The following is a 13980-nucleotide window of genomic DNA, read 5'->3' as shown; positions in this document are numbered from 1 at the left end:
GCGAGGCGATAGTAATCACTTCACTTAGTCCTATACTTTACAACACAGCTGTCCACACTGTACTGACAGTAAAATAATTTAACTGTTTTCAACACTATCCAGAGAAGAATTCTTACACTGGAATACAGGAGTATTCTTACTGCATTCTAGTTACCGTGTTTATGAATTAACTTAATAAATATTCCTGTTTCACTCTGCTCAGTAAGAAAGAAGGAGGCTCTCCAGATGTCTTGCTCATAAATATGTGAATTTAAATTAGCCTCACCCAAACCTCACTCCTCACTCCTCACTTTCATCTTAATGCTGTTTGCTCATGGGCATCTCTGACCTCGCACAATGTAACGTTGGTCCCTTTTTAGCTCAGGCAGTAAAAGAGGCAAAGATTAATCCCAAGAACACAAATGGAAATTTCATTGGAAAAACATTTCAAGGGGCAGATATTTTTTTCAGACCCATTTTAACTTCTGGTGTCAGTAGTTTTCATTCAACAGGCATCTTTAACTTCTAGAACTAAATACCCATTTATTTACAATCTACTCCCTTGTTATAACCATATTCATATCAAGCCCAATTTTGTGGCTTCTTCCTTTGCTTTAAAATCAAGAGTAAATCTCAGAATAATTTTTTAAAAAGCAACTATAACCTAGCAATTTCTCCAGGTAAGATTTCCAAAAACAAACAAAACTGGGGCAAGTTTCCCATCATCGGAGACAGGGTTCCATTTACCTCGCTGTGGAAACACAGTAGAGAGACCAGTAAGATCCCTCCTACATGCTGATGATCTCTGGCTCCCAAAACTGCTATTTTAAGAACTTAACTGAGGTGACTTCCTTTGCTCAGAAAAATGTTTCACTAAAAATGGGAAAACTGGTTAGTCTGGCATATCTGAATAAATGAGTCATTAAAATTACAGTAGGGCAGCCTCTTCTATGTTATAAATACCAGAAAAATATCCTGCTTTGAATTCTGATCTCTGTGCTAAGATTCGGGTTACTGAAAATGTAGGCACCAAAACACCTGATACATACATCTCTGAGTTGGTTGAGAACAAAGATCCTTTCTGAAGCCGTGACCATAGGGTGATAGGACATCTCAAAGAAGATAATTCCCAGGCTGAAGAGGTCCACTTTCTGAGGGGGAAGAATAATTGCATTTAGAGAGCCTTGATATGAAAGTATAATTTACCAGGGAATTATAGGATAAGCATTGTTAGCTGAAATAAAGTTTGTATGAGTACAAAACAGGTCACACTGGAAAAATGTGAAGATTTGTTCTTAAAAATTATGGTTATAAAGGCTAAGTGATATATTTTGTATTTAGATGATGATAAAATATTTGGCATGATGTCTTTAAACATTTGCTTAGAATTTTTTTTTCCTTTTTTGAGGCAGGGTCTCACTCTGTCACCCAGGCTAAAGTGCAGTGGTACAATCTCGGCTTACTGCAACCTCTGCCTCCTGGGCTCAAGCAATCCTTCCACCTCAGCCTCCCAAGTAGCTGGGACTACAGGTGTGCACCACCATGCCCAGCTAATTTTTTTGTGTGTATTTTTTGTACAGACTGGGTTTTGCCATGTTGCCGAGGCTGGTCTCCAACTCCTGGACTCAAGTGATTCACCCACCTTGGCCTCCTAAGGTGCTAGGATTACAGGCATGAGTCAACATGCCTGGCCTTCCTAGAAAATTAATGGTAACTGGTTTAGTTGTATCCACAGACATAGAAAACCACTGGCTGAAAACTGGAAATAATGGCTGAAGAGCAAGGACAACTGAGATTGATCATAAGAATTTGCTTTGTTTCACATCTTAGCTAATCATCTTAAAAGTGAAACACAGACCAAAATCTGCAGCTGACAGAAAAGGCTAGCTCCTGACTACAAGGTCATATGGCCTTCAAAAAGAAGAGAATCTTGCCATTTGTGACAACATAGATGAAACTGGAGGACATTATGTTAGGTGAAATAAGCTAGACACAGAAAGGCAAATACTGCATGATCTCACTGGTATGTGGAATGTAAATAAAAGTCAAACTCACAGTAACAGAGAATAGAATGGTGGCTACCAGGGGCTGGGGATTGGGGGTCAAGGGGAGATGCTGGTCAAAGAGCACACACTTTCAGTTATAAAATGAATACATTCTGGAGATCTAAAGCACAGCATGGTGACTATAATTAATAATAATGCATTGTATTCCTGAGGTTTGCTAAGAAAGTAGCTCTCAAGTGTTCTTACCACACACAAAAAATGGAAAACAGGTGAGGTGATGGGTATGTTGGTCAGCTTCGTTGTGGTAATCATTTCACAATGTACATATATATCAAAACATCACATTGTACACCCTAAATATAGACAAGTTTCATCAATCTTACCTCCACAAGCTAGGAAAAAAATAAAAAATAAATAAAAAGCTACAGAAAAAAACAGTAAAGTCAAAAAACTAGAAGGATATAAATAATCAAGATAACTATTAAATAATTGACGAAAACAAAAAAAGCATCTATAATAAAAAGAAAAAAGAAGCAAAAAGGCAAGTCAGTGCAGGGAAAATCTAAGTAGGGTGCCACGAAGGAGAAGATGGCGTTGGGAAGGGAGTGCGTCTGAGGAAGCCGAGCATGACACGGCTGCCGAGGAAAAGACTGCACGTGGTCAGGGGCACAGAGGGGCAGAGCCGCTTTCAGGACAATGGAAAACATTTTCAAGAAATACTCTTGAATACATTTGGACTCAAAGAGGGGGTGGCGAGACTCTTGAATTGTCACTGGTGACCTCTGACATCTTAAAAACCTTCACCGTGGCATTTCCTATACGTGCTGGCTATAGAAAACATAGAACAAAGGCACCAAGAATAAAATAGCAATCTCATGATCCCACCACTCAGGGATATTTATTACTGATGTCTAAGATGTCCCCACTTTGGTTTTTAAAAAAATATGTATATATGGCCGGGTGCAGTGGCTCATGCCTGTAATCCCAGAACTTTGGGAGGCCGAGGCAAGTGGATCACCTGAGGTCAGGAGTTCGAGACCAGCCTGGCCAACATGGCGAAACCCTGTCTTTACTAAAAATACAAAAATTGGCCAGGCCTGGTGGCAGGCGTCTGTACTCCCAGCTACTTGGGAGGCTGAGGCAGGAGAATTGCTTGAACCTGGGAGGCGGAGGTTACAGTGAGCTGATAGCCCACCGCTGTGCTCCAGCCTGGGTGAAAAGAGCAAGACTCCATTTCAAAAAAAAAAAATAAATAATGACACTAAAGGTATCTGCCCACACTCACAGTGTGTGCAGCCCATCTCCTGATACCCTAACCCTTATCCTCACCAGGTACTTAGAGGTCTGTTTCAACTTTATGTTGTTGTCCAATGCTCCCTGTCAGAACCAAAACCCAGGCTTGAATCCCCACTGCAAGCCTGAGCATTTGCTTTGATGCAAATTGCTTTCCTAATGTATTTTATTTTATACATATATAATTGATTCAGACAGGGTCTTGCTCCGTTGCCCAGGCTGGAGTGCACTGGCATGATCATAGCTCACTGTAGCCTCAATCTCCTGGCCTCAAGTAGCCCTCCCACCTCAGCCTCCTGAGGAGCTGGGACTACAGACGTGTGCCACCAGGCCTGGCTAATTTTTTTGATGTTTAGTAGGGATGAGGTCTCGCTATGTTACCCAGGCTGGTTTTGAACTCTTGAGCTCAGGCAATTCTCCTGCCTCAGCCTCCCAAAGTTCTGGGATTATAGGCATGAACCACCATGCCTGGCACCTAATGTGTTTTTGAAGTTTAGCTTTACATTCTTGCCCTAAGTGATTTCATCCAGTCTCATAGCTTTAAATCCTATCTGTGTGCTGATTTCAAATTTATACTTCTGATTCTCACCTTTCCTCTGAACTCAAGTGTTGGGTCTCTAACAATCTACTCGACATCTCTAATTGGATTTCTCATCAGATATTTCAAACTAACATGCCTCAAACTGAATTTTTCTGTCATCTTCTCCTCCTTCCCCTTATGTCTTTCCCTAAGGTTTCCTCACTTCAGTCAAATAGTCTTCACCCAGGTGCTCCAGGAAGAAACCTGAGCCCTGGACTTTTTCCCTTCTTCGTTCTCACCCAGCATCCATTCCACTGGGGAAATCTCTCAATTCCCTTCCTAACTCAGCACACTTCTCTCCATTTCTACTGCTTGCAGTCCAGTTCCAGCTGCCAACCGCCCTACCAGGACTTCCTGCAGAGCCTCCTCGCAGCAGCCAGAGTGAACTCTCTTGCTCAAGATTCTTCATTGGCTCCCTGTGTACTTCAAATTAAATGCACACTCCTTATCCAGGCCAACCTGGCTCTGTGTGATCTTTCCCTGCCTTCTTTTCCAGCTTCACTTTATGCCTCTGTCCCCTGTTGCTTGCCACACTGTGGCCACACTAGCTTTCCTTTTGGTTGTCTTAAATGTGCCAAGCTCTCTCTCACCCAGGGCTTTCTCTTTATGTGTGCAGTTTCCTCTGCTTCTCACCATCTCCTTCCCTGGCATGTGTCATCCCCAAATCTGTGTGGCTTGTCCTTTCTCATCCTTTATCCTAAATGCCATCCTCTCAAGAGATCTTCTCTGGTTAATCTGTTCTCTTTGTCACTCAGTTCCATTTCTTTTCTTCCTAGCCCTCCCACAATTTGTGACCATATCTTTCATTTTTTACTTATTTGTTGTCTGTTTCATCCACCAGTGGACAAGCTCCCTGAGGGCTGGAGCCACATCTGTTCCTGGCACCTTGCCCAAGATAGGGGTTAGTTTGCACATTCTTTGGATGGATGGATGGATGGATGGATGGATGGATGGATGGACGGACGGATGGATGGGTGGATGGACGGGTGGATGAATGGGTGGATGGGTGGGTGGATGGATGGATGAGTGGATGAATGGACGGATGGATGGATGGATGGATGGATGGATGGATGGATGGATGGATGGACTGTAAGCTCCTGGCAGCAGCAGTGCCAGTTTCAGTCACTATCCTTAGGACCATGAGTCCTTCCTGGAGTGTGAACGAGTGGATGTCCTGACTATTTTAGCTGGGACTAAACCCCAAATGCTGTGATCTAGGTGTCCTATTACCTTAATTTTGAGATTCATTTTCCCCATAAAACCCCTTACCTGGTTGTATGCAGATTTGGTGCTTCCTTGGACCTCTGGGCTTACATAGAGAGCAGTGCCAACCATCCCAGTTAAGTGACCTGTGTGGAGGAAGACAGAGGGAAAACTTCCCAATAATAGCACTTACAGAAGACACAAACTAAAAACAAAAAAAAAGTTTTCTTAAAAGTGAGGGATGATCTGTTAACTTGTCTATGCCACTCACAGGAAGCAGCAGCATGCATTGTACCAAATGAATAACCATAAGTCACGTATGGCCACACACTCTGTTCTACACAAGGATGTCTTTGCTATTGAAGAGGAGGGACAGTGCCAGATAAGACCCCAGACGGATCAGGTCATGAGGTAACCTCACATTACCAATGGAGGTTAGACAAAATAAAACTGTCTACCCCTGGGAGCCAATTATTCTACTCACTGAAGCTCTAATTTCTTGAAGTTCAAAGAACAATTCATAAATTGAGAAGGAAAAAAAAAAAATTAAAACATTTCCATAATTTTGTTAACTTAAGGAGCAATTAAAATCTGCTGTAGAGTAAAACCTTTACAAGTAAAAAGCAGGTTTCAGGTTAAGAAATTCTGGAGTCTTTAACACATGGATGAAATATATAGTCTTCTGGGTTTACCTGAAGGGTCTGACTTAATCAAGTCTCCTGTCTGATCGTCTTGTTTGCTGTCAGCCTAAAAATATAAGTAAGCCAAATATCCAATTAAGACATGATATTATTCCATGAGAATGGCTTGTCCGTTTCTAAATGAAGACTGAAGAAATATTACATGGAAATCAAAATAATATAATAATGCTTTGAGTTTTAATTTTTTTCTAGTTTAGTTAACCCACTAATGCAAAGCTCTCAGAAAACCCAATGAAATCAAGAGGGAGAGGGGCAATCACTGCATAACTCTTTCTTTAGGACAGAAATATGCAAACACTTAGAGAAACCAATTTATTTTCATGTTGCAAATGTCAAAAACAGAATCTGTTTTCTAAGAAGAGTAAGATTGTATCAAAAACAAATTCATCTTTCAACTTACCCATTGCTGTTACTTTCTCTGCATCAATTTTTATTCTTCTTTCCTAGAGGCTGCTCAGCAAATATGTTCCACCCTCGCTCATGGCTAATGCCCCCCAGGTAGCCTCACCTTGCTCCACTATGTGCAACAGTGTTGTCAATACCCTAAGTCACTATTGTTATGTCTGCACTTGTAATAGGTGCTTCCCATTACAAGCATCACCATCAGTAACACCGGATTCAACATTCTTAGTGCTGGGTACTGTTCTAGGTGCTTTACCTGCATTCTTATTTATCTTGCTGATAACTTTTTGAGCTAGGCGCTAGTCTTAGGCACACTTTACAAATGAGGTATTGAGAAGTTAATTAATTGTCAAAGATCATGCTACAAAGCAGTGGCAGAGATAGGATTCTAGTCCAGGTCAGTGAGACTCCAGAGCCTGAGCTCTTATCTATCTCACTATGCTACAGCCTTCCTGACATCAAGTTAAATTCTTTAGTTTGGGGATCAAGATCCCCACCATCTGGCCCGTCCTTGGTCTCAGCAATCTCCCATATGCTCCATGGGGAGCATGATCAGGAATGTGTCCTTACTGTCCGCCTTCCCTCTCCTCCCTTTCCACTCCTAATCTCACCTTCTAACTTGGCCCCAATGGTTGTTCTCACAATTAACTCAAATCCTATTTTCCTTTCCTGATCACCCTTGGAATTAACTGCATTTCCTACAGATCTTGGTGCCTAATAACTTGGGTTTATAACGTGAAGTAAAATTCCTCCTCTGGCATTCAAGGCCTACCACCTACAAGACTGCCCAACCTTCCAGTGACTCCTCAACTGCCCCGCATCCTCTTCCTCTCCCCTGCACTTCACAGTTTTGACCAGTCAGACAGTATGCTGGTCTTCCGACAGCCAAGTCTGCTTACCCCGGGGCCTCTGCTTATGCTGTGCTTTCTCTCTGGAATCCCCATCCTGGTGTCACTAGGCCCTGCCCTCAACCTCCACCTGTTGGACTCCCACCCACCATTTAAGGACATCTGAAATGCCACTGTCGTTATCCAGCCTTTCTGGATCCTCACAACCGTATAGTCTCCTGGTGTTTTATGTTTTTGAGCCTCATTTCCCCAAACCAACAAAAGCCTCTGAGTTATAAAGCATCTAGCCCAGTGCCAGGCATGGTAGACCAAAATACCAAATGATTTCATAAAGTACTGTATGCCTTTGACCACAATATTGTTCCCAAGCCAATAATTTTGTGTCCCTCAAGTGGAATGCACTCAAAAAAATATACTCACAATTGCAAAGCCTACAAGATCATTTGCAGCATGCCCCTTCAGGTTTGTATAATCTCCTGAGGATTAGACAGCATAGTTCTGTGAACGCACTATTCTATCTGCTAACACTTTCAGGATTATCAAGGCATCTGAGTCTGTTTTTAGGTGCAGTCTAATTTTTAAAATACTTACAGAAAAGGCTAGATGGTCTGTCGCCAAACCAAAATCACCTATTTTCACATGGTCATCAGAATCCAAAAAAATGTTGACAGGCTTCAAATCCCGGTGAATCATTCCCTGTTGAAAGAGAGTGAAGAAACAAACAATGGTTCTCCATGCATAAAGTTATACCTACTTCCTAATTTAAAAGGCCAACCTAGTGATGAAAATCGTATGAGGTCTTCTCCCACAGACCACCCTGGTCCAGGCTGTCTGGCCTCTGCAATGTGTCCTGACTGTCCTACGACCTCTTTACTATTTCCTAGTTCTACCTGGTGGTATCCTGACCAGGTGAATTCTAAATAGTTCCCTGTGGCATCCAAGGCCCCTTCCAGTGGTTTCACCAAGTTACCTTTACCTCTGCTACATTACAAAACCTCTCCTCTGGTCAGGGAGATAAACCATTTTTATTCCTTCTTCTATTCCTTTCTTTGTACCGTCTCCCCTTCATAGGATACTCTTGCTTTTTTCCATGCATTTGCACTGTACCAACATTTGCAAGTGCTAACTCATTCATGAGCCTTCCACAGTAATTCTAACAGTTCAACATGGCATCCCCAGCACACACAGTAGGTGTGCAACAATTACTTGTTACATGAGACTGCTTTCTCATTTTCCTAATGGCTCGTAATGTGTATTGTTTCATGCATTATAATATAGAAAATAATGATCTCTTTTACCATTACGTGAAGGTAAATTCTGGCTCCCTCTAAAAGCAAGAAGTCCCTCTCAAGCATGGGACACACACTTGTGCCTCCTTGTATTTCCAGGTATGGCACAGTGTTAGATGCCAGCAAGTGGTTAGTCAATACTGAGCAAATTGGATGGAGTGGAAGAGAGCACAGGGGGCATTGTTCTAGCATCCCAGGATAAAATCACAGTAATACAGCTTAAATGGCCTTCATTAGAACTCATTTTCATTTCTAACCTTGCAAATTCTGCTTCTACCAAATCATTTATAAACTACACATGTGTAAATTACAGCCCTTGCTTCTCAGTATAAATATGGTACAGTATAAACATTTTAAGGTTAAAGAAATTTGAGGCGAAGGAAAAAAATAATGAATTTATATTGGTTAATGCATTAGACAATCTCATTTTAAAAATGTAAGCAGTGTTTCCTCCTGAAGCTAGGCCCATTAGCATTTACATTATAATGGCAATTTCTAGCTTTAAAATGACATTTTAGACATGTGACAAGCTAAGTTACTCAGAAAGTCTCATTTCTCTTCTTGCTAGATGACCTTCTGGTTTCTCCGTGTTCCTAGGAAGGGTGGCACTAATTCAGTTAGAATCAAATAACTTGGTAGGTATTAATCACATCCTTGCTTAATCTTTTTTTCTCTTTTTTCAGATGAAGTCTCTTACTGTCACCCAGGCTGGAGCTCAGTGGTACAATCTCAGCTCACTGCAACCTCCACCTCCCAGGTTTAAGTGATTGTCCTGCCTCAGCCTCCCAAGTAGCTAGGATTACAAGTGTGCACCACCACACTCAGCTAACGTTTGTATTTTTAGTAGAGATGGGGTTTCACCATGTTGACCAGTCTGGTCTTGAACTCCTGACCTCAAGTGATCCACCCACCTCAACCTCCCAAAGTGCTGGGATTACAGGCATGAGCCACCGCACCTGGCCCTAATTCTAAAGCACTCAAGGAATCATCCTCACATTCCCTACATGTTCAAATATTTTCTCCTCTCCCAGCGGTTAACAATTTTTTTCTGTAAAGGGCCAGAGAGTAAATACTTTAGGCTTTACGGTCCCTGTTGCCACACTCAAATCTGCTGTTATGGAAAAAAAAACAGCCATAGGCAATATGTAAACAAATGAGCATAGCTATGTTCCAATAACCTTGGGAGCATTGAAATTTGAATTTCATGTAATTTTTATGTGTCATGAAATGTTCTTCTAATTTTTTACAACCATTTAAAAATGTAGGACTCATTATTAGCTCACAGGCCATATAAGAACAGGTAGTGGGTTAGATCTGACCTGTGGGCCACAGTTTGCTGATCCCTGTCCCAACCTTTAAAGTTTTCTTAACATTTTTTAATGTTATACTCTGATACTTTGTAATATTTTATTGTCTTTGACACTTTGTTCTATTTCCTACAAAAATAGATTATGCCAATATACCCATAGCTTTCCCTCTATTTCAGTTTTTCTCCAATCTTACATTTGATATTTTTATGCAGTCACAAACTTATGTAAAGTAAGTCTTCAGATATGAAATGTTGTAAAGTTTACTTTCTCATGGATATAAGCTAATCCATCCAGAATCTCTCGAAAAAGCCTCCAGAGTCTGACGGTATCTCGATACAGTCCCTGGTCAATAGTGTCTCGTAAAGTGCTCTTCTCACAGTACTCCATCTATATACAGACAAACCAGGAGAATTTGATTACACAACAGTTTTAAGTGAAGGAGTATAACTGCAATTTACATAATCCTCCATTTTAAAACCTGTACCATGGGTTTTAAACAGTTAGGGGAAAGACTTGGTTTTCTATACTGAAAAAGAAACCAACAGTATTAAAAAATACCTTGAGGGTAAATATGCACACTCTTAGCACTCCAACATAACTATTTTTAATTTTTTATATTATTGCTCATTTAAAAATACGACTTGTTTAAAATACTTATCACAATTAATATAAAAAACTGAGAATGTAGTAAAATCTTATTTATTGTTTTACAAGATCGCTTCCAAACCCAAATTTACAAGGAGGGTTAGTTAATCTAATGATATCATTAGCTTTTCTTACATTAAAGACAAATGACCTTCATTTGTTTACCATATGTTTAGAACAAAATATTGTAAATATTAAAACATTTAAGTCTTCTTGGGACAGTGAGACAGGGGCTCTGTTTCTTCTTGAGTGTATTCACGTATCAGAAGACAGTGCGACATGACTTAAATCTTAAATCAACATGCACCATTTGATTTATGAAACTAGCCTATATGCTTCAACTAATGCCAGAGTTGAGATTTCTCATGAAGAAAGGTTTTACTGTTTTTAAAGAGAGGAAGATCAGCCTTTGTTCTATCATCTTGGGAATAACTGTCAGTAAACTCTGGTTCACCCTCCGGGCCTCACAAGGCCTCCTCTGATGCCCACGCTGTGATCCTGATGCATGTCGGATGCACCTCCTTTGTGTACTTCTACTTCATTCTAATTGTGTAGAAGGTAATGGAATATAACAGAGGATAAACAGTGGTTTGGGGGACCAATGCTTTATTATCTGTGTAAGTGGTACCTCAAAGATATTTATGTTACGGAATACCTAAAACCAGCTCCAACTCCAGGAAAGCAAATACCTAATTCATCTCATTCGAAATGCTGTAACTTGTCTGAGGGTTCCTTTTTCTGCCCAGTTCTGTAACTCACATTTAAAGATCTGCCTGCTTGCAGTTATGACTGAAATACTAACAGTGACCCACAGTCCTGTTCACTTGGGGCAGAGGAAAGACTTCTTTGCTTTTTTTGTTGTTGTTGTTTGCTTGTTTTTTAGATAGAGTTTCGCTCTTGTTGCCCAAGCTGGAGGGCAATGATGCAATCTTGGCTTACTGCAACCTCCGCTTCCCAGGTTCAAGTGATTCTCCTGCCTCAGCCTCCTGAGTAGCTGGGATTACAGGCACGCACCACCATGCCTGGCTAATTTTTTGTATTTTTAGTAGAAACGAGGTTTCACCATGTTAGCCAGGCTGGTCTCAAACTCCCGACCTCAGGTGATCCGTCCGCCTCAGCCTCCCAAAGTGCTGGCACTGCAGGCGTAAGCCACCGTGCCCGGCCGACTTCTTTGTTTTATGGCCACTCCTCTACTGGCAGAGCCCACTCACCGCCGTTTAGGATGTCGTTGCTCTGGCAGGTAGGCAGGCCAAAGCCCAGACTTCTCAGTCACGCCCCACTGGAACTTGCTTGCCTGTGCACTGGTCTCCAGAGGTTCCCGGTCAAGCCACTTTGCCTAAAGTCATGTTGGTGTTACTTTTGCATGTACGGGCATGTGTGTGCATCATACCTTACTTGTCCAGATTCAGCTGGTTAGGCAAAGTGGAGTTTCTGTGCTCAAGCAGTCTAGCATTTATGGAACTCAGATATGGTTCTAAGTACTTCACGTGTTATTTATTCTTTACAAGTCTATAAGAGCTACTATTATGTAATTCATAGATGGGGAAACTGAGGCACAAGATGCTGAAGAAACTTGCCCGAGTTCATGCAGTCCTAACAGGTGGATCCAGGATGTGAACTTACACAGCCTGAGCCCAGAGCTGCCCTGTGGCTGCTCCTGATATGCAGCAGGAAAGCATGAGTTCAAGGCTGGGGAAAAGGGCCTCCATATGGTAATCCTCTCGGCCAATTAATCTTTGGTAGTGGCAGTAAACCCTCCTCTGTCCATTATCTTGTTCCAATACCCTGAAACAGGCCCATCCGCCACTACTGGGTGTTGCTGTGTCACCAAACTACACACCACGACCTCACCTGGATGTATAGGTAGTGCACAGCCTCGGTTGTCACTGATGGCTCACTTTCATGGCAGCCATTCTTTTCATTGCAGTCTTCATCCTAACCCAAGAGGAACACACAACAACTCAAAATGGAGGCCAAAATTAAGCAAACTCATCATCATCATCAAGTATTTGTGCCCACCCCCAACACATGGCCACCCGGTTGCCTTAGGGAGAAGTCAGTGAGCAGAACATAACCACTGTCCTTAGAAGCTCACAGCATTTGGCTGTGAATCCTGGTCTTTTTTAGGTTGGTAGGCTATTAATTACTGCCTCAATTTCAGAACTTGTTATTGGTCTATTCAGGGATTCAACTTCTTCCTGGTTTAGTCTTGGGAGGGAATATGTGTCCAGGAATTTACACGTTTCTTCTAGATTTTCTAGTTTATTTGTGTAGAGGTGTTTATGGTATTCTCTGATGGTAGTTAGAAAAGCTGGTATCATTCCTTCTAAAACTATTCCCAGCAATAGAAAAAGAGGGAATCCTCCCTAACTCTTTTTATGAGGCCAGCATCATCCTGATACCAAAACCTGTCAGAGACACAACAAAAAAAGAAAATTTCAGGCCAATATCCCTGATGAACATTGATGCAAAAATCCTCAATAAAATACTGGCAAACTGAATCCAGCAGCACATTAAAAAGCTTATCCATCATGATCAAGTCGGCTTCATCCCTGGGATGCAAGGCTGGTTCAATATACAGAAATGAATAAACATAATCCATCACATAAACAAAAGCAATGACAAAAACCACATGATTATCTCAATAGATGCAGAAAAGGCCTTCGATAAAATTCAACACCCCTTCATGCTGAAAACACTCAGTAAACTAGGTATTGGTGGAATATATCTCAAAATAATAAGAACTATTTATGACAAACCCACAGCCAGTATCATACCGAATGGGCAAAAGCTGGAAGCATTCCCTTTGAAAATCAGCACAAGACAAGGATGCCCTCTCTCACCACTCCTATCGAACATAGTGTTGGAAGTTCAGGCCAGGGCAATCAGGCAAGACAAAGAAATAAAGGGTATTAAAATAGAAAGAGAGGAAGTCAAATTATCTCTGTTTGCACATGACTTAATTGTATATTTAGAAAACCCCATTGTCTCAGCCCCAAAACTCTTTAAGCTGATAAGCAACTTCAGCAAAGTCTCGGGATACAAAATCAATGTGCAAAAATCACAAGCATTCCTATACACCAATAATAGACAAACAGCGAGCCAAATCATGAGTGAATTCCCATTCACAATTGCTATGAAGAGAATATAATATCTAGGAATACAACTTACAAGGGACGTGAAAGACCTCTTCAAGGAGATCTACAAAGCACTGCTCAAGGAAATAAAAGAGGACACAAATGGAAAAAGATTCCATGCTCACGGATAGGAAGAATCAATATCATGAAAATGGACACACTGCCCAAAGTAATTTATAGATTCAATGCCACTCCCACCAAACTACCATTGACTTTCTTCACAGAATTAGAAAAAGCTACTTTAAATTTTATATGCAACCCAAAAAGAGCCCGTATAGCCAAGACAATCCTAAGCAAAAAGAATAAAGCTGGAGGCATCACGCTACCTGACTTCAAACTATACTACAAGGCTACAGTAACCAAAACAGCTTGGTACTGGTATCAAAACAGATATATAGACCAATGGAACAGAACAGAGGCCTCAGAAATAACACCACACATCTACAACCATCTGATCTTTGACAAACCTGACAAAAACAAGCAATGGGGAAAAGATTCCCCATTTAATAATGGTGTTGGGAAAACTGGCTAGCCATATGCAGAAAGCTGAAACTGGATCCCTTCCTCACACCTTATACAAAAATTAA

General features: G+C 41.2%; 1 protein-coding gene across 7 annotated transcripts in view; it reads right to left on the bottom strand.

The window, feature by feature from the left end:
* The window catches only part of EIF2AK4 (eukaryotic translation initiation factor 2 alpha kinase 4), a 103879-nt gene that overhangs the window by 37977 nt on the left and 51922 nt on the right, over nt 1-13980 (bottom strand). For all 7 annotated transcript variants that reach the window (XM_055278668.2, XM_063639084.1, XM_063639083.1 and 4 more), the window contains exons 14-19: nt 12108-12191; nt 9876-9998; nt 7604-7708; nt 5754-5808; nt 5128-5207; nt 1029-1130 (exon numbers count right to left, since the gene is read on the bottom strand). In XM_055278668.2, coding sequence (XP_055134643.1) covers nt 1029-1130; nt 5128-5207; nt 5754-5808; nt 7604-7708; nt 9876-9998; nt 12108-12191 — 549 coding nt within the window. The remainder of the gene's footprint in view (nt 1-1028; nt 1131-5127; nt 5208-5753; nt 5809-7603; nt 7709-9875; nt 9999-12107; nt 12192-13980) is intronic.

Source organism: Symphalangus syndactylus, chromosome 5 (genome assembly GCF_028878055.3).
Source record: "Symphalangus syndactylus isolate Jambi chromosome 5, NHGRI_mSymSyn1-v2.1_pri, whole genome shotgun sequence".
In the NCBI taxonomy this organism is placed as follows: domain Eukaryota; kingdom Metazoa; phylum Chordata; class Mammalia; order Primates; family Hylobatidae; genus Symphalangus; species Symphalangus syndactylus.
Note: the sequence above shows the minus strand (reverse complement) of the source record. Positions and strands in the feature narration are given on the sequence as shown.